At 44.3% G+C, this 25,982-nt stretch overlaps 2 protein-coding genes and 1 pseudogene across 3 annotated transcripts in view; 2 read left to right on the top strand and 1 right to left on the bottom strand.

The window, feature by feature from the left end:
• The window catches only part of LOC133632299 (uncharacterized), a 29,187-nt gene extending 21,492 nt beyond the window's left edge, over positions 1-7,695 (top strand). The window contains exons 1-4 of one of the 2 annotated variants that reach the window (XM_062024658.1): positions 1,101-1,389; positions 3,317-3,559; positions 5,141-5,275; positions 5,969-7,695. In XM_062024658.1, coding sequence (XP_061880642.1) covers positions 1,287-1,389; positions 3,317-3,559; positions 5,141-5,275; positions 5,969-7,461 — 1,974 coding nt within the window. In that variant the 5' untranslated portion in view covers positions 1,101-1,286 and the 3' untranslated portion in view covers positions 7,462-7,695. Of the gene's footprint in view, positions 1-1,100; positions 1,390-3,316; positions 3,560-5,140; positions 5,276-5,968 lie in introns of those variants that run through there. The other variant, XM_062024656.1, reaches the window with a different exon arrangement.
• Positions 1-25,982, top strand: part of LOC133632307 (gastrula zinc finger protein XlCGF17.1-like) — a 607,858-nt gene that overhangs the window by 414,149 nt on the left and 167,727 nt on the right. The window lies entirely within an intron of this gene.
• Positions 16,160-16,278, bottom strand: LOC133633000 (5S ribosomal RNA; annotated as a pseudogene).

Raw genomic sequence — 25,982 nt, 5'->3', positions numbered from 1 at the left:
TACGCACACATAAACACACATACAGTATGAGATGAGATCAATGAGATAAGGTAAGAACAGAATAGAAACTGCTGTGGAACTAGTTACAATGCAATATGCCATGGAAATACAATGTTAACACTTTTGTACAAATAAGTACAGTTGCACTTGTTTTTGCAAATGTGTTTATTCTGTAAAGGAATGAGTTAAATGTTTAAAATTGTTTAAACTATTAAAATGACTGGTTAATAGTGCTATTATGAATTGCAATGTCAGTACTATTTTTTTTCCTGCTGTTTCAAATGCACTTGTTTTAATAAATAAATACAGCGGTTTAAAAGCATACACAATCTGTGTAAAAATATTAGTCTGTGGTTAAAAGGACTTGAAAGGACTCGAAACTCAAAATGCAGGACTTGTGACTTGACTTGAGACTTTCCAGTCTTGACTTTGGACTTGACTCGGGACTTGCCTGTCTTGACTCGGGACTTGACTCGAGACTTGAGGGCAAAGACTTGAGACTTACTTGTGACTTGCAAAGCAATGACTTGGTCCCACCTCTGGCAGTTTGGCTACAGTCGCCAACACGCACCGAGCAGGCATCTTGTCAGTGCAGCAGATAACTAAAGTCAGTGTACAAAAGTGAAAATAGAAGTGTTCTGCTGTCTATGCTTGCAATAAGAGCAATATTTATGTGAGCGTGTTTGTTTCCTCACTGAGTGCAGTTGGTCCGAGGTCGAGTACAAGTCATCGTTCAATGAGGATATTACTGATAAAAGTCAAGAGGAAAAAACGTCAAAAGGGTGAAATGCTATAATGTTGAAAATGTATACTGGGGTAGTGTGAGTTTCACACTTTCACAACACTTACTTTGTCAAACAACTTGCCGTTAAAGACAGAATACAACATTGTCGATTTTTGTTTCATTTCTATCTCCAAAGTATTTTGATATCAAAACATGTTTTCGCGATAAGGAGCACTTCAATTATGATCCAGAAATGTAAGAAAAGATGAAAAGGGCCGCCAGTTATTTAAAAGGTATTTTATTTTTTAAAGTGCGGTTGTCGATCGGAAGTTGCACACTTCTGGCGCATGCGCAAACACATGGAACAGTGGTAAAGCGGAAAGTCCAAGATGGCGGACTAAGCGGCGTGGCTTTCCGGAGAAGTTTCACATTTACGATATTATACATTCAAAAATAGCATCAAATACCTCAACTATTCACCTTTTCTTAAGCCCACCAAACGGACTTTGAGTGTGGAGCGACGGCGTGTTATCTGAAGTGAAGATTGAAGACGTGATAGAAGATGGACGACTACTGCTATGCTAAGATGGCGACGTCCGCTAAAAGAGAACATGAAAGAGAATCAGCGCCACCAACGGAGAACAATCTGAAAAGCGAAGATGAAGGTGAGTGTGTTGCGTTCCCTCATTTGAAAGCTATTTGAATGCCAACCCCTAAAAATAGAAATTAGCCGACTTTGTTGAACAATGTAAACAAAGAACCTTTTAGCATTTTTACCTCCATCAAAAATGGCGGAAATGTTTGTCAGAAGTTACCGCAGTAGTATCCTGCACCGGAAAAACTGCCTTAATTTAAATAAAAAGTGATATTAATCGAGATTGGATGGTAAATACTTTGTATTTTTGTTTAGCACTTAGCAATAGTGCTAATTGCTTATCACTCAGCTTCTAAAACTTGTAGCTCATCCTCCTTATATTTAGGCTCAAAAATATAAGGTTCTGGATCATAATTTGTCCCAAAGTATTCTTTGATGGCACTCGTGAAGTCTGCCTTTATTAGTAATAGTTGGTGGTGGTGTTGAAGGAAATAGCGAACTTTGTGATGCGTCTGTGAAAATAATGTGCCGCCATTTGCTTAAAATGATAACAAATGATGAAAATACGTAAATATTACATGTTTTTATGAATGTTTCTGTTATTACAGTACATATATACTTACAGCGTGTACCGTATTTTCCGCACCATAAGCCGCACCTAAAAACCACAATTTTTCTCAAAAGCTGACAGTGCGCCTTATATATGGATTAATATTAATATTTATTTTCATAAAGTTTAGGTCTCGCAACTACGGTAAACAGCCGCCATCTTTTTTCCCCGTAAAAGAGGAAGCGCTTCTTCTACGGTAAGCAACCGCCCCCATAGAAGAGGAAGCGCTTCTTCTTCTACTGTAAGCAACCGCCAAGGTGAGCACCCGCCCCCGTAGAAGAAGAAGCGTGTGGATATTACGTTTCATTTCATTTGTGTGTTTCTCTAAAGACCACAAAATGTCTCCTACTAAGAGACACGCGTACAAGGTTCCACTGACTTTTGATATTCCTGTGAACCGCACTGTGGATACAACGGGAACACGTACGGTGAATATTCGCACCACAGGGAATGAGAAGTCGTCCTTCACTGTGGTTCTAGCTTGCCATGCTAACAGCCAGAAACTTCCACCCATGGTGATATTCAAAAGGAAGACCTTGCCAAAAGAGAACTTTCCAGCCGGCGTCATCATAAAAGCTAACTCGAAGGGATGGATGGATGAAGAAAAAATGAGCGAAGAGACCGGGTGACTTTTTTCACGCAGCTCCGTCCCTGTTGATCTACGACTGCATGCGCGTCCACATCACAGATGGTGTCAAAAAACAAGTGAAGCACACCGAAGAAGAATAATTCGAGGGATTTGTGGATGAGTAATAACTTCAGAAAGTGAGCTTTAAATGTTTATTTTGTGTGTTGTGTGACACTAACGTATGAGCAACGTTGAGTTATTGATGTTGCTATTGCTCTGCACTATTTTGAGTGTTACTATTTTTGTGATTGCACATTTGCACATTACATTTTGGGAATGAACAGAGTTGTTAGAACGCTGGTTTGTAATATATTATTAAAGTTTGACTGACCTATCTGACTGTTTTTTTGACATTCCCTTTAGCGTAGCGTAGGTGCGGCTAATAACACGGGGCGGCTAATAGGTAAACAAAGTTTTGAAATATGCCATTCATTGAAGGTGCGGCTTACAACACGGGGCAGCTTATGGTGCGGAAAATACGGTATATAAAAAGTTGCTGGATATTTTTTTAATAAAAGAAATAGAGTGCATCCCCATTACCTGCATTGTTAGCTGACTTTTGCTAGCGTTTATTTAGGAGTTAGAATCAGTGATGGGCAGTAGTGCACAACAAGTAGCGACGCTATGTAGCTTAACTACAGTTCCCAGTAGCGTGGCGTTAGCCTCGTTCCTTTTTGAACCCGTAGTGATACCGAACAACCCTACTACACACACATACAGTATATAAGAAAGTGTGTTTTTGTTGTTTGTGTCTTGCAGACGTCCAGCAGCTGATCGGTAATCCAGAAGAAGTTTCCCCTCATTTAGGCGGGAGCTCCACTTTGAAGCAGGAGACTCCACAACCACCCTGCATTAAAAAGGAAGAGGAGGAACTCTGCATCACTCAGGAGGGAGAGTGTCTTCTAGGACGAGAGGAAGCTGATTACACCAAGTTTCCACTGAGTATTCTCTCTGTGAAGACTGAAGATGATGAAGAGAAACCACAAGACGAGGACTGTGAAGGTAAAAATGTTTGAGCTGCTCAGTTTGTGGGAAAAGCTTTTCTCAAAAAAGCTCTTTGACTAAACACATGAGAACACACACAGGTGAAAAACAATTTAACTGTCCAGTTTGTGGCGAAAGCTTTTCTTGAAATAGCTCTTTAGCTCAACACATGAGAACACACACAGATGAAAAACCATATAAGTGTTCAATCAATCAAAGTTTATTTATAGATTCCCTAATCACAAATTTCTCAAAGGGCTGCACAAGCCACAACGACATCCTAGGCTCAGATCCCACATCAGGGCAAGAAAAAACTCAACCCAATGAATGGGAACAACTAGAAACCTTTGAGACCGGTGCAATGGATGTAAAGTGGATCCAATTAATAGTGTGAGAGTCCAGTCCATAGTGGATCTAGTTAATAGTGTGATAGTCCAGTCCATAGTGGATCTAGTTAATAGTGTGAGAGTCCAGTCCATAGTGGATCTAGTTAATAGTGTGAGAGTCCAGTCCATAGTGGATCTAGTTAATAGTGTGAGAGTCCAGTCCATAGTGGATCTAGTTAATAGTGTGAGAGTCCAGTCCATAGTGGATCTAGTTAATAGTGTGAGAGTCCAGTCCATAGTAGCGCAGAGACGTCCCCAACTGATGCACAGATGAGTGGTCCACCCCGGGTCCTTGGAACAGCTAGTGCCTCATCTGGGGTCACCTAATAACCTCTCCATGCAGGAGAGGGGGGCAGAGCAGAAAAGAGAGGGCAGATCAACTGGTCTAAAAGGGGGGGTCTATTTAAAAGCGAGCGTTTACAAATGAGTTTTAAGATGGGACTTAAATGTTTCTACTGAGGTAGCATCTCTAACTGTTACCGGGAGGGGATTCCAGAGTACTGGAGCGCAAATAGAAAATGCTCTATAGCCCGCAGACTGTTTTTGGGCTCTGAGAATCACTAATAAGCCGGAGTTCTTACAACGCAGATTTCTTGCCGGGACATATGGTATTGAGATTCTTTACTTAGTCGCTTTGTGTAATTGTTTGGTTGTCAAATGTTAAGGTGGTATTATTAAATAGATGTCGGTGCCTAACTGGACTGATAATCAGCATTTCAGTTTTCTTAGCGTTGAGTTGCAAGAAGTTAGCGGACATCCATTGTTTAATTTCATTAAGACACGCCTCCAGCTGACTACAATCTGGCGTGTTGGTCAGCTTTAGGGGCATGTAGAGTCGGGTGTCATCACCATAACAGTGGAAGCTAACACCGTATTTGCGTATGATGTCTCCCAGCGGCATCATGTAGATGCTGAAGGGTGCAGGGCAAAGAACCGAACCCTGTGGAACTCCACACGATACCTTAACACTAGAAAGTCCCAGCATTTTTCTGTCTACCTAGAAGACCCAGAGAGGGGTCATTTGGCCCGACGCTTTTCCCACACTAATCACTCATTTTGTTATGGTAATGAGGCTGTTAGGGGCAGTTTGTGGGGTGAGGGGGTCACACCTTACAGGCAAGACAGGTAACGGCCAAGACATAAATACCAGTGCACGTGGACTATAGCTTCATTTCCCTCAAGAATTTTGTGGTGAAAGAAGCTTCTCTCCAAGGAACGAAGATGCAGAGATTCAGCACTCAACAAGCATTGGAAATGCTCCTTTCCAATGTTAACCCTGTCGACTCGGATGGAGAAGACATCAATCTTCAGGAGGATTCAGACTCCGAGCTGTCTCAGTCATCTTCAGGTAAGATTTCATTTCATATTATTTCCTATTTTACATTTCATTTCAGTGAGGATGTTGGAAAATATAGCACCACAGTGTTTCCCACAGGGTTGACCGGGGGGGGGGGGCTCAAGAAAACACGCAGTTCGAATACTCAGTTCAATTCAAACTCTGTGTATATCTATATACTATATAGTATATAGATATACACAGAGTTTGAATTGAACTACAAAACTTTCATTGAACATATATACAGACATAGGTATAGGTAAATAAATAAATGGACAGGATATATATAGATAAATGGATGTAATAAATAAATATATAGAGAGATAAATGGATATAAATAAATATTTTTTAATATTATTTATATTTAGTTATTATATATTAAATAGATATAAATAGATTATATAAATAAATATATATACTGTACTACTGCCTGCAGACACATATCATCAGTGTTTCCCAATTCCCATATATTAATTTATTTGTGGTGGGCCGCCACTGGCACCATGTGAATAGAGCCTCCATTTTGTTTCTGAGTGCCGACTGCCGTCAGTTTTGTTTGATTGTACTTCTCCTGAGGTGTCTGCAGCTTAGCCAACCTATTTGAGATGTTCTGGGATTATTATTATTATTTGCTTCTATGCTTGCATTTGTGATATCATTTGACTTTCCCATTGCTCATAATTACATTTTTTTTTCACACTACAGATGAGGAGACTGCTCCCCAACCAACAAAGAGAGCTCGGCTGGGGACTGATGTGACAGAGACTGCGAAAGATGGCACAGTATGGCATGAAGAACAGGTGGGAACGGGTCCACATTTCACCCCGCCATCGCCATACAGCGCAGATGGAGAGCCAACAGCTAAGGCCAGGAGGTCAATCACAAGTCGTCTTCAGAGCTTCCTGTGTTTCATCACTCTGGACATGCTTGGCATCATTCGAGACTGTACAGTTCAACATGCAAAGCAAACGGAGCATGTGGATTGGTTCATGGGCCTCCCTGAACTAATGGCATTTATTTCCATCACCATGATGCGGGGAATCATCAGGGTGCCATCACTGCGTGACTGCTGGTCGAAAAACCTGGGAAGCCCACAGATCATCGAAACCATGTCCCGAGGGCGTTTCCAAAACATCATGCATCACCTGCGCTTTGATGACAGAGACACCCGCAGCGAGCGAGCACAGACCGATAAGTTTGCTGCAATTTCAAACATATGGGGATTGTTTGCCACCAACTGCATCACATCCTACATCCCTGGTCAACACATCACCATCGACGAACAACTTTTCCCGTCCAAGACTCGCTGCTGTTTCCTACAGTACATTGCATCTAAACCAGACAAGTTTGGGATCAAGTTCTGGGTGGCGTGTGACTTGAAAACCAAATACGTCTGCAACATCCTCCCATATCTTGGCAAGGACGACACTCGGCCTCGTGGGGAGAGAGTGTCTGAGAGTGTAGTCATGAGGCTGATGGAACCATTCTTGGACAAGGGCAGAAATGTTACCACGGACAATTTCTTTACATCACTGTCACTTGCAAAACGACTACTTAGCCGGAATACAACCATCCTCGGCACAGTCAACAAGATTCGCAAAGAAATTCCACCGTCAACTCGACAGATGTACCGCGATGAATTTACCACCCAGGTATTTTCAACCACTGGTGCCACACTGACGGTGTATGCGCCCAAGCGGAGGAAGACTGTATATGTTCTCAGCAGCATGCACAGCACCATTCAGACACAGGATACCACCAAAAAGAAGCCAAACACCATCACACAGTACAACACAACAAAGTGCGGCGTCGATGTCATGGACCAGATGGTGCGGGGGTACACTGTCCGCGCAGGAACACGGCGCTGGCCAGTAGCAGTGTTCTATAACATGATTGATATTGCAGCACTGAATGCCCACGTGCTCTATCAATTATGCACCGGGAGGCAGGAGAGACGGGTGGATTTCCTGCTGGAACTTGCAAAAGAGTTGGCTCACTCCCACGTGGGTATGAAAGAGGCCCAAAAGGAACAATTATTTCGGCAACAACGCTCCACACCACAACTAGGAAAAAGAGCCAAGTGTCAGGCTAAAATCCAATGCAAGGACAATCGTGCAACTGTGCGCTGTGTTGACTGCTACCGTTATACATGTGGGAAATGCCGAAAGGAGCAATGGCAGTGCCAGGATTGTGAGTGACTGCTCAAATGTATGTCAGTCACGTTTACATGGACATGGTTTTTCATTCTTTGTAAATATGCTTTTTTCTTTTTAAATTTTTTTTTTTAAACTATTTTTGGCACACAAAAATAACAATTGCTTCTGCAACAACCCTCCACACCAAAACTGGGAAAACAGTTGCTTTTTCATTCTTTGTAAATATGTTTTGTTTTGTATTTTTTTTAACAATAAATGTCAGAGTGTTGATCCCTTCATTCTTGTTGATCCTTTGTTGATCCTTGCAAAAACACACACAACCTACCTCAGAACTAAAGCTTGAGCTGTAAGGTCCCCTCCCCCACACAGGCTCAAGTGGCCCCTGCCATGTGCCACTAACAGCCACATTTTCATAACAAAAGGAGTGTCCACAGGGGGGACTAGGGGTCAAATGACCCTCTTGTGGGTTTTCTAGGTAAAAAGGTCAATTGACCCTTCTCTGGGACTTCTAGTGTACCAAGACAAGGCTAAGTCTGACATACCAATACGTGTTTTGATACGCTCTAATAGAATGTTATGGTCGACGGTATCGAAAGCAGCGCTAAGATCAAGAGGCAGCAAAACATGTATGACGCATCAGCATCGATGGTTAGCAAAAGATCATTAGTCATTTTTTGCGAGGGCTGTGATTTGCCCTGAAACCGGACTGAAAGGGGTCACAGAGATTGTTAGACGCTAAGTGTTCATTTAGCTGCTGTGCAAATATTTTTTCGAGGATTTTCGAGATAAAGGGAAGGTGGAACACCGGCTTGGAGTTTACCATGAGGTCAGGATCGAGGTTAGGTCTTCTGAGCACAGGATGAATAACCGCTTTTTTGAATGCTAGGGGAACAGTGCCAGAGGAAAGTGATAAGTTTATGATATTTAGTACTGATGACCCTAATATTACAAACAGCTCCTTGATAAGTTTCTCAGGAAGTGGGTCAAATAAACATGTTGTTTGTTTTATCCCATTTACACGCCGCAGTAGTTCCTCTAATGTTATTTAATCCAAAAGAAAGAGACTATTTTGGAGGGCAAAATCCGTCGTGCATACATTTGTATCTGTGTTAATAGAACTCAGTTGCAGCTGGGGAGCGTTGTCTTTAATCTCCTTTCTAATGAGTTCGATTTTCTTATTAACAAAATTCATAAAGTCGTCTGCCGAGTGGGTGGAGCTACTGGCAGGAGTCCTTTGTTGGGTTAGCGATGCTACTGTACTGAACACATTTAGTATCATTTTTATTGAGGCGGATGAGATTGGAGCAGTAATTAGCTTTAGCTAAGGTAAGCATGTGTTTCTAAGTTAGTAAAATATCACTCCATGCTTGATGGAAAACCTCAAGTTTAGTCGCACGCCATTTGCGTTCCAGCTTTCTACATGATAGTTTAAGACCTCTAGTTTCTTCTGTAAACCAGGGGGTACGCCGTTTAGGGGCACTTTTTAGCTTCAGCTGTGCTATACTATCAATGGTGTTGCGCAGGGCATCGTTAAAGTTGTTAGTGAGGTTATCGATAGAGCCCACATCATTTGGGAATGGCACCATTACCGAAGGCGGTAGGCAAGCAAGAGTCATAGTTGTGACAGCATTAATTTTGCACCTGCTAAAACCGTGGTTATTAGTAGCTTGTTGACAATGAGTCAGAACTTCGAATTTTATAAGGTAATGATCGGACATTTCTTTAGTGTACGAGAGTATCATAACTTGGGAGGTGGTGACACCCCGGACAAGGACTCCATCTATCGTATTACCGTTGTGATGCGTGGGTTGATTTATTATTTGTGTAAGACCACAGCTATCAATTATAGTCTGGAGCGCCACACACGGAGGGTCTGATGGGGTATTCAAATGGATATTAAAATCCCCCATTATAATTATATTATTTGCGTGCGTCACTAGATCAGCGACAAACTCTGAAAATTCACTGATAAAGTGTGAATAGGGCCCAGGGTGGTGGTAGATAACAGCTAGGTAGAGAGGTAGCGGCGTGGTGTGACAGACCCCATAGTAAGCACCTAAAATGATTTATATTTATTACTTAGGTTAGGGGTAATGTTAAGGTTTTCATTGTATATTAATGCAACTCCTCCTGCCCTTTTAAGGGGACGGGCAATATAAGCATTCGTATAGTTAGGAGGAGATGCCTCGTTAAGAGGGAAAAATTCATATAACCGGGTTAGAAGGTGCACTGTCGAGTTTTGAGGGGAAAAAAGGATTTCAAGTGGCCTTGTAGTCCGGGAAATACGGTAATAACGTTTTGGGAAACAATGATCTGATGTTTAAAAAGCCCATATTATAGGTAGTGGGCTGTTTTGAGGAATTTTTGTTAATGTTATCCATAGTAGTGATATTAATAATGTTATGTTTGTTTTGTGTAGTGCGCCTAAAATCATTTGAATAATATGTTATTGGTATGATGGGGATTTTCAGATTGTTTGCTTGGTGATGCGATAGATTGAACGCGTCATTTGTTATGTTATGTTAGTTATTTTCATTTATTATGCGCCCCCCAACCAACTGTTACATCAGCCCGGGGCGCAGCCCGAGTAGAGAAACAAAAAAAACAGAAACAAAAAAAACCATAGACTGAGACACACAAAGGAATCTAAAATAAACATTTAAAACACACAATGAACACATAAATCAAAAGTAATCTGCGGTAAAGAGGTGAGTTTTAAGCTGTGCTCTAAAAGAGTCCAGTGTGGTGGCGGACTTGATATTCAGAGGGAGCTTATTCCATAGCCTAGGTGCCATCACTGAGAAAGCACGGTCTCCCTTTGTCGCTAGGTTTGACCGTGGGACCTTCAGGGTCATCTGGTTGTCAAATCTAAGGCAACGACCAAGCCTGGAGCTGGTAGGTTGGTCCAGGAGATCTTTGATGTAAGCTGGGGCGAGACCATTGAGCGCTTTGAATACATACGTGGGGATCTTAAATTTCACTCTGTGCTTCACTGGGAGCCAGTGAAGGGAGGAGAGGATGGGAGAAATGTGGTCCCTCATTTTTGTGCCTGTCACCAGCCTGGCAGCTGCATTTTGTACTAGCTGCATGCTATAGATGGTCTTGTCGGTGACCCCAGCATAGAGGGCATTGCAATAGTCCAGTCTGGAGAAGATGAGCATCAACACGACCCTCCGTAGGTCACTGGGGGAGAGGAAATACTTGATCTTGGCTATTGTGCGCAGTTGGAAAAAACAGGATTTCACCACAAATTTCACTTGCTTGTCAAACTTGAGGTCTGGGTCGAATATGACCCCAAGGTTTTTGACATGGGGTTTTTCAAGAGTGGCCAAACTTCCCAAATTCTTTCTGATCTGACTGACCGAGGTGGAGTTGCTGAACAGAAGAATTTCACTCTTGGTGTCATTGAGCTGCAGGAAGCTTTGTGACATCCACTCCTTTATGTCCCGCAAACAGTCTTTCAAAAGGTCCAGCCCAGAGGGATCGTCTGTCTTGAGTGGAAGATAGATTTGAGTATTGTCAGCGTAGCAGTGAAAGGCAATTTTATGGCGATGAATGACTTGGCTAAGGGGGAGCATGTAGATGGAGAACAGGATGGGACCCAGTATTGAGCCCTGAGGGACCCCACAGGTGAGGTTGGCACAGTGGGAGGAATGGTTGGCTATGTTCACAGAGAAGGTTCTGTTGTTGAGGTAGGACGTAAACCAGGACAGGGCTGTGTTAGTGATGCCGACCCCATGTTGGAGGCGGTCCAGGAGATCAGTATGGTCTATAGTATCGAACGTTGCACTGAGGTCCAGGAGAACCAGTGTAGCACATTCCCCAGTCAGTGATGAGGAGAAGGTTGTTTAACACCTTCAAGAGGGCGGACTCAGTGCAGTGGCCGGCCCTAAATCCGGACTGAAATTTCTCCAGTGTGTTGTTGTGATGGAGATACGACTGCAGCGGGTTGAGGACGGCCTTTTCTAACAGTTTAGACAGAAATTGTAATTTTGAGATGGGTCTGTAGTTGCTGGGGTGAGTGGGATCTAGGTTGGCTTTCTTAAGAAGGGGTTGGACCACTGCTTCTTTTAGGCATGATGGGACTATACCTGTGGCCAAGGAGCAGTTGATGATGGACAGGATGTGGGGACTTACTGCATCGAAAACCTCCTTAAGTAGGAGGGCAGGGATCCTGAGGGGATGTGGCTGGTCTCCAGGCGGCGGCCATCTTAGAGAGTGATGAAAGGGAGATGGAGCTGAACATGGAGAAAGTGGATGAGCATCTCAGAGTAACAGCTAAGTCCCGGGTGCAAGGTGGGATGTTACTTAAAAATACTTAAATACCTGGAGAAGGCCCGCAGCACGGGGCGTGGTGGTGGCATAGCTATTCTCCACAAGGACCACCTGGAACTGTCCCCTGGCCCCCTGCCACCGCTGTCCACTTTCGAATGCTTTGCATTCAACTGCAAACCCCCCTTTTCCATGACCCTGCTCCTCATTTACCGACCACCCAAACAAAACGCAACTTTCATCTCCAAAGTTTCTGACCTCCTCACCACCCTCTGCTCAACATCCACAAATGTCATAATTCTGGGAGACATAAACATCCATGTGGACAACCCATCCTGCCAATTTGCATCTGATTTCTTACAACTATTGGACTCTCTGGACCTCACACAACATGTGGATACCCCCACACACAGCAGGGGACACACTCTTGACCTGGTCATCACAGACTCCACTCCCATCAAAAATCTGGTCGCCTACTCACTGGGCGTGTCTGACCACAAGGTCATTTCCATGGAGCTACCGTTCCCTACCTCTCATATCAAGCCCAAACGCCAAATCAATTTCCGTAATTTTAAAAACATAAACCCCGCCGCTTTCACCTTTGACCTGGAACTCCTCTCTGCTGCAATCCCCCCATCCTTGAGCGATGCAGTCGACCACTACAACACCAATTTGAAAAACCTCCTCGACCCCCTCGCCCCTGTTAAAACCAGTACAGTCACCTTCTCACACTCAGCCCCTTGGTTCACACCCGAGCTGAGGAAAATGAAGACGGCCGGGCGGGCTCTGGAACGGCGGCGAAACTCCACTGGGCTAACTGTCCACAGACAGGCCTTTAGGGAACACCAAAAGGCCTACGCAAGATCTCTCAGGGAGGCACAGTCACAATTTTACTCCAACATAATCAACAAAAACCCTGGCAACTCTAAAAGACTCTTCTCTACCGTCAACCACTTTCTGCAACCACAATCCTCCAAACAACATAACACAACAGCTGATCAAAGCAACACCTACCTTGAGTTCTTCAGAACTAAGGTAGACAACATCCGCTCCCTCCTTTCTGGCCCTGTCACTCAAATTGTCCCAACCATCGTCCCACTGCCTCTGATCCCTAACCCCCTCTCATCTTTCACCAGCACTACACAGCAAGAGATTGAGGACATTGTCAGAAGAATGAAGCCCTCTACCTGTGCCCTGGATCCTCTTCCCACCACCCTAGTCAAAACCAACATCTGTACAATAAGCCCCCTGATCACCAACATCATCAACCTCTCCTTTCAGACTGGCCACATTCCACCAACTCTTAAGACCGCCATCCTCACCCCTCTTCTTAAAAAACCCTCCCTCGACCCAGACACCCTCTCCAACTACAGGCCCATCTCAAACCTACCATTCCTCTCTAAAATACTGAGAAAGTAGTCTCCTCACAGCTCCAAACTCATCTCAAACTCAACAACATTAGCGAAAAATTTCAATCTGGTTTCCGTTCTGCCCACAGTACAGAAACCGCCCTGTCAGGGTCACTAACGACCTCCTGATGGCGGCAGATGCCGGCTCCCCCTCTCTGTTAATCCTACTGGACCTTACAGCCACATTTGACACTGTCGACCACAACATCCTAATCAGTCGCCTTCAATCCACCATCGGTCTCAACAATACAGCACTACAGTGGTTCAAGTCCTACATCTCCGGTCGGTCAGAATATGTCTCCCTGGGAGGTTCACATTCGCGCACCCTGCCTGTCACCTGCGGTGTACCCCAGGGATCTGTCCTCGGCCCCACCCTGTTCACCTTGTATCTACTACCCCTTGGCCGTATCATCAGCAGGCATGGAATTTCCTTCCATTGCTATGCTGATGATACACAGCTCTACCTGCAAACAATGCAAACCTCACCCTCATTTCCAACGCCCCTCTCCATTCTCACCACCTGCCTGGAGGAGATAAAGGCATGGATGAGCATCAACTTCCTGCAGCTCAATAGTTCAAAAACAGTGGTCATGAAAATAGGCACCCCACACCAGATCAACACATGCCCCATAACCAGCATCACCTTCTCTGGACAGGACCTGCCACTCTCCCCAGTTGTCACCAACCTGGGAGTGAAAATGGACCCCCACCTGAACTTTGAAGCCCACATCAACTATCTGCGCAAAACCTCTTTCTTTCACCTCCGCAACATCTCAAGACTCCGCCCCTCACTCGCCCCAGCCGACACTGAAAGACTCGTCCATGCCTTCATCTCCTCCAGGCTTGATTACTGCAACGGACTTCTCGTCAGGGTCCCCAAAAAGACCATCAAAAAGCTCCAGTACATTCAAAACAGCGCAGCGAGGATCCTGACGAGAGTGCGCAAGCGTGATCATATCACACCTATCCTCAAATCACTCCACTGGCTCCCTATTGCATCCCGGACCCAATTTAAGATCAACCTGCTCACTCACCAATGCATCTACGGCAACGCCCCCTCCTACCTCAAGGACCTAGTTTCCCCTCAACCCCCTACCCGCAACCTCCGCTCCTCAAACACTAACCTCCTCAAACCCATCAGGACAAAGCTACAATCAATGGGCCGCCGGGCTTTCTGCTCTACCGCTCCCGAACTTTGGAACGCTCTCCCCGACCATCTTAGAGCACCACAGTCGGTCGACCATTTTAAGAAGGGACTAAAAACCCACCTTTTTAGCACAGCTTTTATCTAATTTCTCTGCCTTCTTGTTTTTAAATGCACTGCTTGCTTGCCTGTTTTTTTAATCTAGTGCTTTCAGGCTCTTATTTCTACTTTATCTATGTTTCTGTTTTATCTAGTGTGTGTCATGATTCATTTCTATTTTAATTTTTTTATTATATATTCTTACTTTCTATTTTTATTTTTAATACTTTGTAGCACTTTGAGATTTTAACAAATGTAAAGTGCGTAACAAATGCAATTCATTATTATTATTATTATTACTTCTGATGGTGTTTACTTTATCTGAGAAAAACAGCAGAAACTCATCACACTTTGTAGGCGATGCATCCTGGATAACAGTGGTGGGAGGGCAAACAGCAGAATTGATGATTCTAAATATAATTCTGGAGTTTGGAGCATTGGCAATGAGACTGGCAAAATAACTTGTCTCTCTCAGCTTTAACCACCCTGTGGTAGCTCTTCTGTCTGTCCCTCAGTATCTCAAGAGAGACCTGCAGGACATCTTTCTTCCACCTCTGCTCCGCCTGTCTCCATGCTCTCCTCTCTGCTCTGGTGGTCTCGTTGAGCCAAGCCGTAGTCTTGGGTTTGGGCTTTTTCAGCTTGAGAGGGGCAATAGAGTCTATGCTTGTTTTGTGTAGTGCGTCTTAAATAATTAGAATGATATATTATTGATTTGATGGGGATTTTCAGATTGCTTGTTTGGTGCTGCAATAGATTGAACACGTCATTATTTGCCACCTCAGTAGAATGCATGTTCACATCTGGTACAGTCACTACAGAAAAAACATGACAAGTTGTGTATAAATCTACAAGAAATGCTATGTGTGCAGGAATTTTCCAGCCTGGCGCTGGTTAGTTCTAGCTTAACTGACTCCTTACTCGGTCTAACAGACACTGTAATTGCCTGTGTCCGAGCTTGCTCTAGTGTAGTTAGTCAAGTGTGACTTAACCAGTAATCTATGTTTCTAGATAGAGTGATGGCGCCTTCCCGGTTAGGGTGAAGGCCGCCCCTCATCAGCAAGCCCGGTTTCCCCCAGAAAGACGGCCAATTATCAATGAACGTTCTCTACAAAATCTAGCCAGCCACTTGTTAAGCGAGACTAATCTGCTATACCTCACATCATTGCCTCTCGCAGGCAGGAGGCCAGAGACAAGTACTAGATACCTGGACATCTTTCTAGCTAGATTACAAGTCCTAGCTATGTTCCTCTTTGTAATCTCTGACTGGCTCATCCTAGTGTCATTGGAGCCAACGTGTACAACTATGTTTGCGTAGCTATAGTGGTGCAATTGGCCTGTGGTACAAGTTTACTAGGCCTGCTGCGAGTTGGCTCCCTAAGATTAGCTTCAATGTCAGGTGCTCTGACTCTGGGAATACACTTAGTTATGGCTGGTTTGCTAAGCTGTTTGTTTCGGGTGATGGAGATCCCTATGACTAAGGGTGCCCGGTAGCCTGGGGTGTAGGACTAGCTAAAGGATTAAATCTATAATGCGTCTCAACCGGTTCACCTTTGCTTGTAGGCTGCTTAGGGCTGCTACACACTGGGCTATTCAGCTCACTACAGCTAATGCTAGTGTCCACCGCGTCTAAAGTTACGAAATTACTCTGCTCTAGTTGGCGGACATGGTCCTCTAGTAGGGCCAACCTATCCATGAGAACGGTGCACGAAGAGCAGGGAGACATACTCACGTTGTTTCTTTCACCGAGTCGAGTTCTTGCTGTCTTCGGTGGTCGCAACGTGTGGCAGCAGGTTCCTACATACCATTGCCACACTCAAGCTTACTGCACCTGGTATTCCCAGGCGGTCTCCCATCCAAGTACTAACCAGGCACGACCCTGCTTAACTTCCTAGATCGGACGAGATCAGGAGGGCTCAAGGTAGTAATGCTGTAAGTCATTAGTTGACTGCTAATTGGGGAGTTTTAACTGCGCTAATATTTGGCATCAAGCCAAGCAGCTGTGTGCGCGTCTACGTATCTACATGTGCACAGCAGGGGAGCTGGTTAACTTATGAGAGTAGTATGTGTGTTTGTGAGAATGTCAACGTGTTGTCTGAATGACGTCAGTGAGTGAGCGGGCGAGTAAAGAGAGAGCAGCAGGACAGGTGTAACAACTACATTATACCTGTCACTATTTAAACTCCTTGTGCAGATCTGAATGCTTATTATTTAAATGTTGACCTAAGTCTGAAGCAAAGGTGGTAATACTAATCACCACATTTGGCAAGGCGTGTTTTAAAGCAGCTGTTGTGAGAGTAGTGTATGTGTGTGTGCACCTTTAAGAGTGGCAGTATGTGGGGTAAGTGACGTGAGTAAGGAGAGGTAGTGGTAGCATGTGCAGGAGTGTTAATAGCATGGTGGATGTCCGCTTGTGCCCTGTGGAAATAATAAATAAAGTGAGCAAGTTGTAACTAATCGACGGCCTCGTCCTTCCGACCAAAGAGCGGAGCTTTATGGACCCAGTGTTACCCCCGACACAACATGGGCCCTGGAGGGAACGTCTCCCCTGCGCTCCTCGACCACGGTCTGGGAGCCCACAAACATGAAAGGTGTAAAGCAACCCTTGCAGAGCGGCGGCTCCCTGTTTAAAGTGTCACCTTTATTGTTAGTTTAGAAGCCCAAAAACCTCCATATTGCACTTCACGCACCCTCTTTATTAACCAGTAGAATTGTCCTTTGTTGCCTTTCTTCCTCTCCACCATGTTATTGCTTGTATGCACTTTGTGTGTGCGTTTTGACACACTCAACATCAGGCGCCTCGGCTCTGTAGTCACCGCCTCACAGCAGCATTCAGATGAAAGAACGGTACTGGTACTTTTCAAAGGTGGTATAGTACCGATTTCAATTGATTAGTACCACAATACTTTATTAGTAGCAGTATACTGTAAAACCCTACTACACACACATACAGTACATAGAAGAAAGTGTGTTTTTGTTGTTTGTGTCTTGCAGACGTCCAGCAGCTGATCGGTAATCCAGAAGAAGTTTCCCCTCAGTTCGGGGGGAGCTCCACTTTGAAGCAGGAGACTCCACAACCACCCTGCATTAAAAAGGAAGAGGAGGAACTCTGCATCACTCAGGAGGGAGAGTGTCTTCTAGGACGAGAGGAAGCTGATTACACCAAGTTTCCACTGAGTATTCTCTCTGTGAAGACTGAAGATGATGAAGAGAGACCACAAGTAGACAACCTCTTAGCTCCACTATCAGATAGTGAGGCTGAAGATGAGGTTGAAGTAACTTTGAGCAGCGATAAAGACTGTGAAGGTGATATGAGGACTCACACTGACAACAAACACTCTGAATGCTCTACAAAGAAGAGAGGTAAAACATGTTTGAGGTGCTCAGTTTGTGGTCAAAGTTTTACTAAAAAGAGCCGTTTAACTCTACACATGAGAACACACACAGGAGAAAAACCATTTAGTTGTTCAGTTTGTGGCAAAAGCTTTTCTCAAAATAGCGGTTTGACTCAACACATGAGAACACACACAGGAGAAAAAACATGTAATTGTTCAGTTTGTGGCAAAAGCTTTTCTCGAAAAAGCTGTTTGACTCAACACATGAGAACACACACAGGAGAAAAAACATTTAATTGTTCAGTTTGTGGCAAAGGTTTTTCTCAAAATAGCTATTTGTGTCGACACATGAGAACACACACAGGTGAAAAACCATTTAAGTGTTCAGTTTGTGGCAAAAGCTTTTCTCAAAATAGCTATTTGAGTCGACACATTACAACACACACAGGAGAAAAAACATTTAATTTTTCAGTTAGTAGCAAAGGTTTTTCTCAAAATACCCATTTCACTCAACACATGAGAACACACACAGGTGAAAATCCATTTAAGTGTTCAGTTTGTGGCAAAAGCTTTTCTCATAACAGCTATTTGAGTCGACACATGAGAACACACACAGGTGAAAAACCATTTAGTTGTTCAGTTTGTGGCACAAGCTTTTCTCAAAATAGCTCTTTGACTTCACACATGAGAACACACACAGGTGAAAAACCATTTAGTTGTTCAGTTTGTGGCAAAAGCTTTTCTCAAAATAGCTCTTTGACTTCACACATGAGAACACACACAGGTAAAAAAACATTTAACTGTTCAATTTGTGGTGAAAACTTTTCTATTAAGAGCCATTTGACTGAACACATGAGAAAACACACAGGTGAAAAACCATTTAGTTGTTCAGTGTGCTGTAAAAGGTTCACACATAATGCAGACGTAGTAAAACACACAAGAACACACAAGGGAAAATAACCAATTAGCTGTTTAGTTTGTGGTATGTTGCTCATATGTGGTGACATCCACCCTACCCAGGACCTCCTCACTGTTTCTTTCACAATCATCTGAGGTATTCGTACAAACTTTTTCACCAGCATAGCCGCAACTCTTGTCAACAAGCTGTCCCACCACTCTGGTCGCTTTGGTGTAGAACACATTAAAGCCTTCTACAGAAAGCTAGGAGTATCCAACGATGATTTCAAATTAGAAATGGTCACAGCTGATGAGGTGTTTAAAAAATTGAGCGCGCTCCACCCTAACAAGGCCACCGGCCTTGATAACATCCCCTCCAGATTCCTCAGGGACTCTGCCTCCATCATTGCCCCGATCATCACGCACATAATAAACCTATCAATTACACAAGGCCAAGTACCAAAAGATTTTAAGATAGCAAGAGTAACTCCCCTCTTTAAAAAAGGAATCAAATTGGAACCTGGCAACTACCGACCTGTTTCTATTCTCAGTTCCATTTCGAAAGTAATGGAGAAAATAGTTTATGAACAGGTCGATAGTTACCTTGCCACTAATAAACTCATGTACAAATTCCAATCCGGCTTCAGAACTAACCACTCCACTGACACATGCCTTCTCTATCTGAGCGACCACATCAAACATGAGGTGGACGCGGGCAAATACTGCGGCATGGTCATGTTGGACCTTCAGAAGGCCTTTGACACCGTTAACCACGCTATACTGTTGGATAAGCTCAGAGCAATCGGATTTAACAAAACCTCATGGAGCTGGATGCAATCTTACTTGGAGGGGAGGGAGCAGGTGGTAGAGGTGAACGGCACCGTCCCCCCGTCCCCCCCCCCTCTCTTGGTGAGCTGTGGAGTCCCCCAAGGCAGTATATTGGGACCTTTACTGTTCCTAATATACATAAACGACATGTCATCGGCATGCGACTGTGAATTGTTTTTGTTTGCGGATGACTCTGCCCTGCTGGTATCCGGCAAGGACAAGTCACAGGTGGAGAAAATCCTCAGTGCTGAGCTCTGTAGAACTTGCACCTGGCTCGCTGACAACAAGCTATCGATACACTTGGGTAAAACAGAATCCATCCGGTTTGGTCCCACATCAACCTTAAGAAAGTCAATGACTTCACCATAAAAGTGGGTGACATTGTTATCACCAGGAAAGATGAGGTCACCTACCTAGGTTCCATTCTAGAGGCTAACCTTTCCTGTGATAAAATGGCAACCAAGGTAATCAGAAAGGTTAACCAACGAACGAGATTTCTCTACAGAATCTCCTCTCTGGTCAACAAAAGCACATTGAGGATTCTGGCGGGAACTCTCGTTCAACCCTTTTTCGATTACGCATGCTCCTCCTGGTACCCTAGCACCTCCAAAACCCTCAAATCTAAACTCCAAACATCTCAGAACAAGCTAGTCAGGTTACTTCTAGACCTCCACCCCAGATACCACCTCACCCCTACCCACTTCTCTAAAGTGGGCTGGCTCAAGGTGGAGGACAGAGTTAAACAACTTGCACTGAGCCTAGTCTATAAAATCTGCTACACCTCCCTGATACCGAAGTACATGTCAAACTACTTCCTTAACGTAAATGACCGCCATAACCACAACACCAGGGGGTGCTCCACTAACCACGTTAAACCCAGATTCCGAACTAACAAAGGTCTTAACTCATTCTCTTTCTATGCCACATCAATGTGGAATACGCTCCCAACAGGTGTAAAAGAAAGGGCATCTCTATCCTCCTTCAAAACCGCAATAAAAGTTCACCTCCAGGCAGCTACAACCCTAAACTAACACCCTCCCCGGATTGCTAATAATCAAATGTAAACAATCAAATGCAGATACTTTTTCTTATGCCTTCTGATCTCTCTCTCTCTCTCTCTCTCTCTCTCTCTCTCTCTCTCTCTCTCTCTCTCTCTCTCTCTCTCTCTCTCTCTCTCTCTCTCTCTCTCTCTCTCTCTATGTCCACTACTTGCTGTCCATACCCCCCCCACACCCCTGATTGTAAATAATGTAAATAATTCAATGTGATTATCTTGTGTGATGACTGTATTATGATGATAGTATATATGATAGTATATATCTGTATCATGAATCAATTTAAGTAGACCCCGACTTAAACAAGTTGAAAAACTTATTCGGGTGTTACCATTTAGTGGTCAATTGTACGGAATATGTACTTCACTGTGCAACCTACTAATAAAAGTCTCAATCAAAAAAAAAAAACTTGGATTATTTGAAGCATAATCTTATCCACTCATGACCCCATGTCTTCTCTGTATCTGAAACCTTCCTGAACAGTAAGATAGATGATGCTTCAAGTGCTTGGTTACTCCTTCTTCAGTCCAGGGACCTGGGGCCTCATGTGTCAAGTTTGTGCACGCTCAAAAACCTGCACTACACCCTTTTTCACTGCAAAGTTAAGATGTATAAAAACTGACTTTGACGCATAAGTGATGCTGGGTAACTGTTTGCATAACAAACTGCCAACTTTTACTCCTCAGCCTGATTGATGTGCAAATCCGGCCCGTGAGATGAGTTTGTGAAATGTGAATTTCAGCTGCATTTTTTTTAAATGAAAGAAATTGCTGTTCTTAATGTGTCCACTGGATGTCGCAATTCTGTTAGACATGCAAATAATAGCGAGCAAGTAAACCAAGCAAGAGGTACACGGTAAAGCGGGGCTGTGACTCCTCCCCCTCGACCCAACGTAAAACAGGAGTAAAATAACCAATCAGTATGCCCTTTTTCTGGTTTGAACAACAGCCATCGAATAAGTCTGTGCACGTGCTTGTATTTGTATATATTTTATTTTCAAAGAGTAGTTGTAGATTATTTAATGTTAGATACTTTTACCAACCATTGTTTTAAAACAACATTAAATTGCCTTTATTTTGAAAAACAACGTTGTGGGGTAAGAAACGGAAGTTGCTGGCTTCTAGCGCATGCGCGAATGTACGTGAAGCCAAGCAAAAAGACGAAGACCGCATGCTATGGTTGTTCGGAGAATTTTCGAATTCACGATCTTAAAGTCATATGATTCACAGCAAATATAGCAACAAATATCTCAATTCGTATTTTCCAAAGCCACGAAACGTGCATTGAGTTTGGAGCATACTTGCCAAACCTCCCAAATTTTCCGGGAGACTCCCGAAATTCAGCGCCTCTCCCGAAAACCTCCCGGGACAAATATTCTCCCGAAAATCTCCCGATTTTCAGCCGTAGCTGGAGGCCACGCCCCCCTGGGGAGGGTCTTGTTTTGAGACATCTTCCAGGCGTGTGCTTTGTTTGACAGTTCCAATCTTTCTCCCAGTGGCGAGGGAGGGTGCCTTTTCCTGTGTAGTTTTGCAGATTTTTGACACTCTCAAACGAACAACCTAGGAACAAACATGAATTCCGTGTGGCTGCGCCCCTTGTAGTGGTGCGGCGCAGACAAGCTTGCTATTTAGCAGCGGCCGTCTGAGATGGCGGTCTGAGAAATACTTGACTTGGTGAATTCTAGCTGTAAATATACTCCTCCCCTCTTAACCATGCCCCCAACCACCCCCACCACCACCACCTCCCGAAATCGGAGGTCTCAAGGTTGGCAAGTATGGTTTGGAGCGATATCTGAAGTGAAGATTGAAGACGTGAAGAAGATGGACGACTACTGCTATGCTAAGATGGCAACGTCCGCTAAAAGAGAACATGAAAGAGAATCAGCGCCACCAACTTCCAGCAAATCACCAACGGAGATAAAGACGAAAGATGAAGGTGAGTGACTTGAAGTTTTGTCATTTGAAAGCTATTTGAATTTCAAGGCCTCTAAATCGAAATTAGCCGACCTTGTTGAAGAATGTAAAGAAAGAGCCGCCATGATTGTTAGCTTGAAGAAGGCAGTGGAGTTCACATCAGAGGAGATGAAAGAATGCAAAAGTCAAATTTAGAAACTAAAAGCAAAACAACAACTCTGTTAGGCTCGCTTGGTGTGTTTTTATATTCATCATGTCGTGGTTTGGAGGTGAGGTGAGTATTTTGTCACATTTAACAAAGTCTCTGTACAGTTTGTCGTGTCGTCAAGTAACAGAAAAGAATGGACGTGTTCAAGTCGCGAGCAACGACTCGTTAGCAGCGTGTTTTGAAGACTAGCCTACAGTTGTTTGGTCGCTGTCTGAATTTTTTAATCAAAACTGAAGAGTTCCTCTTTCCTATTTTTGGCAAATGCCACTAATAGAAAAGTTAGCGAGCATTACTACTAAGCTAAGTTAAACATGGAGTCCATCAAGTTATTCGGTGGATTATTGAGTGGAAATAACACCCACTATCTCTAAGGCCCCTTCTACACTAAGCAGGCTAAGGTTATCCAGGGTGTATCCCACCTAACCTTATCCTTGTCCACACACACACAATGCCACCGCTTAAGACCCCCTCCCCCCTCCGTCCGCTGGCGCAATTTGACCTAGTACGCAAGCGCGGAAAAAAATGCGCCCGTCATAGTCACCTCTGACCTGGAAGTGTATCCTTACCCTGTGTTTCAATGTAGACTATTGCCACATTTCTTTGAACAGTAAACCTTGCTTGCCTCACCATCAGCAGCTGTTAGACTATTGTAGTGAATCACACCTGAACCATCATACATGAATCATATCTTTAATGGACGTGTGAAAGTAAACAATGTGATAAAGAACATTTTACAACAATCAATTTAGGGATCTAGATATCTGGTCAGGACACTGTGCTTGTAGGCTGAACTTGGCGGTCGTACTTGACGGCCGCAACCACTTCAGGGCTTCACAATAGTTATGGATTACAAAACTACACGTTGAGTAATCGCTCAACATACATCGCAGACAATAACTGATAGTCTGCTTTGCCAGTCTAAATGCATTCACTGTTTGTCCTAGTCTTGAGGAGTGTTAATAGCATGGTGGATGTCCGGTTGTGCCCTGTGGAAATAATAAATAAAGTGAACAAGTTGTAACTAATCGACGGCCTCGTCCTTCCGACCAAAGAGCGGAGCTTTATGGACCCAGTGTTACCCCCGACACAACATGGGCCCTGGAGGGAACGTCTCCCCTGCGCTCCTCGACCACGGTCTGGGAGCCCACAAACAGGAAAGGTGTAAAGCAACCCTTGCAGAGCGGCGGCTCCCTGTTTAAAGTGTCACCTTTATTGTTAGTTTAGAAGCCCAAATACCTAGCACTGATATAATCTGATGTGCCCAAACCAGATACCTGCCATCTTTTCTGGGATGCTAGTTCATTAATGTCGGGGCTCAGGCTTTGAACTGAGGCAACCTTCGTTATCCAACGAAGGTGTTTATCAGTCATTATAACTCATCGAGCCGGACCACAGTCTTGGGGTCGTGCTTTAAAGACACTGCCTTTAACGTCCTCTACGAGCTGTCCTCACGTCCGCTTTACATCCATTTTAACAACGTGCCAGCTAAGGCTGAAACGACGCGTCGACGTAGTCGACGTCATCGGTTACGTAAATACGTCGACGCCGTGTCGCATATTTACGTCACACTACCGTCATGGCGGACCGCAAAGCAGACGATCAAAGCAGACGATGCGAGCGAGGGGGGAAAAGCATGCCAAAAGTGGTCAAAAGTGTGGGAGTATTTCAATAAACGGCCTAATAATGTTGTTGTATGCACACTGTATCGAGCGGAAATGGCCTATCATAGCAGCACAACGGCTATGAACGAACATTTGAAAAGAAAACCATCAACTAGTCAATCGTCCGCGCGAGCATACGTTGTCATCATTACACAAAAACATGAATGTGTCATTTGTATCTGCTAGGGGTGTAACGGTACGTGTTTTGTATTGAACCGTTTCGGTACGGGGCTTTCGGTTCGGCATGGGGGTGTACCGAACGAGTTTCTAAGCTAAAGCTAACTTTAGCTGCTAAAGTCTTAACAAGCTGCTTCGCTCCTCTGCCTCTGTCTCAGCACGCAGCATTGTCCCACCCACACAACCATCTGATTGGTACACACGCAGCATTGTCCCACCCACACAACCATCTGATTGGTACACACGCAGCATTGTCCCACCCACACAACCATCTGATTGGTACACACGCAGCATTGTCCCACCCACACAACCATCTGATTGGTACACACGCAGGATTGTCCCACCCACACAACCATCTGATTGGTACACACGAAGCATTAGTGAATGCAACACATACAAGTGAATGCAACACATACTTGATCTTCATTGATACAGGTTACACTGAGGGTGCCAGTTAAAAAACTTTTTTTTCAACACTGTTAGAAATATACGCCACACTGTGAACCCACACCAAACAAGAATGACAAACACATTTTGAGAGAACATCCGCACCGGAGCACAACGTAAACACAACAAAACAAATACCCAGAATCCCATGCAGCCCTAACTCTTTCGGGCTGCAAAATACACCCCCGCTACCACCAACCCCCCCCCGTGCGTCGGTTGAGGTGGGCGGGGTTTGGTGGTAGCGGGGGTGTATATTGCAGCCCTAACTCTTTCGGGCTGCAATATACACCCCTGCTACCACCAAACCCCGCCCGCCCCCTCCCCTCCGTGCGTCGGTTGAGGTGGGCGGGGTTTGGTGGTAGCGGGGGTGTATATTGCGGCCGGGAAGAGTTAGGGCTGCATGGGATTCTGGGTATTTGTTTTGTTGTGTTTATGTTGTGCTCCGGTGCGGATGTTCTCTCGAAATGTGTTTGTCATTCTTGTTTGGTGTGGATTCACAGTGTGGCGTATATTTCTAACAGTGTTAAAGTTATTTTTTTACGGGCACCCTCAGTGTAACCTGTATCAATGAAGATCAAGTATGCGTTGCATTCACTTTTGTGTGCGACTGCGTGCAGAAGCCGCACATATCATGTGACTGGACTAACATTGTTTCAGTGACCATTTCATGAGGGGCACTGAAATTTGGGAGTCTCCTGGGAGGAGAATTGGTGGTGAATGCGGTGTTACCACGGCACCGCCGCTGTATATAATCGGCCGGCCAGCTTTAGTGTTAATTTGATATCGCCTCAAGGGCCAAGTGAAAGTACACGGCGGGCCAGAGTTTGACACCCATGCTTTAGAAAGTCAAATGATTACTCTGAATAAAGAAGAAAAGCACTAAGAGTGTAGATCTCCACCAGGACCAATCCTATTGTTCACGTGCTACTAAATTGTGTGCCATCTCATGTGTATCGTGTGCTGCTATGACAATAAACTTCCATGAATCCTGTAAAACACCAGACAGTTAGTGGAGCTCCGTTCGATACACGGCAACACAGGAAAGTTAGTTTTTGTAAAACGGGCGTTTATTGACTCCTTCTTGCTGTACACACCATCCACGCCAACACGCCGTGAGAACT

This window comes from Entelurus aequoreus, linkage group LG17, assembly GCF_033978785.1.
Source record: "Entelurus aequoreus isolate RoL-2023_Sb linkage group LG17, RoL_Eaeq_v1.1, whole genome shotgun sequence".
In the NCBI taxonomy this organism is placed as follows: domain Eukaryota; kingdom Metazoa; phylum Chordata; class Actinopteri; order Syngnathiformes; family Syngnathidae; genus Entelurus; species Entelurus aequoreus.
Note: the sequence above shows the minus strand (reverse complement) of the source record. Positions and strands in the feature narration are given on the sequence as shown.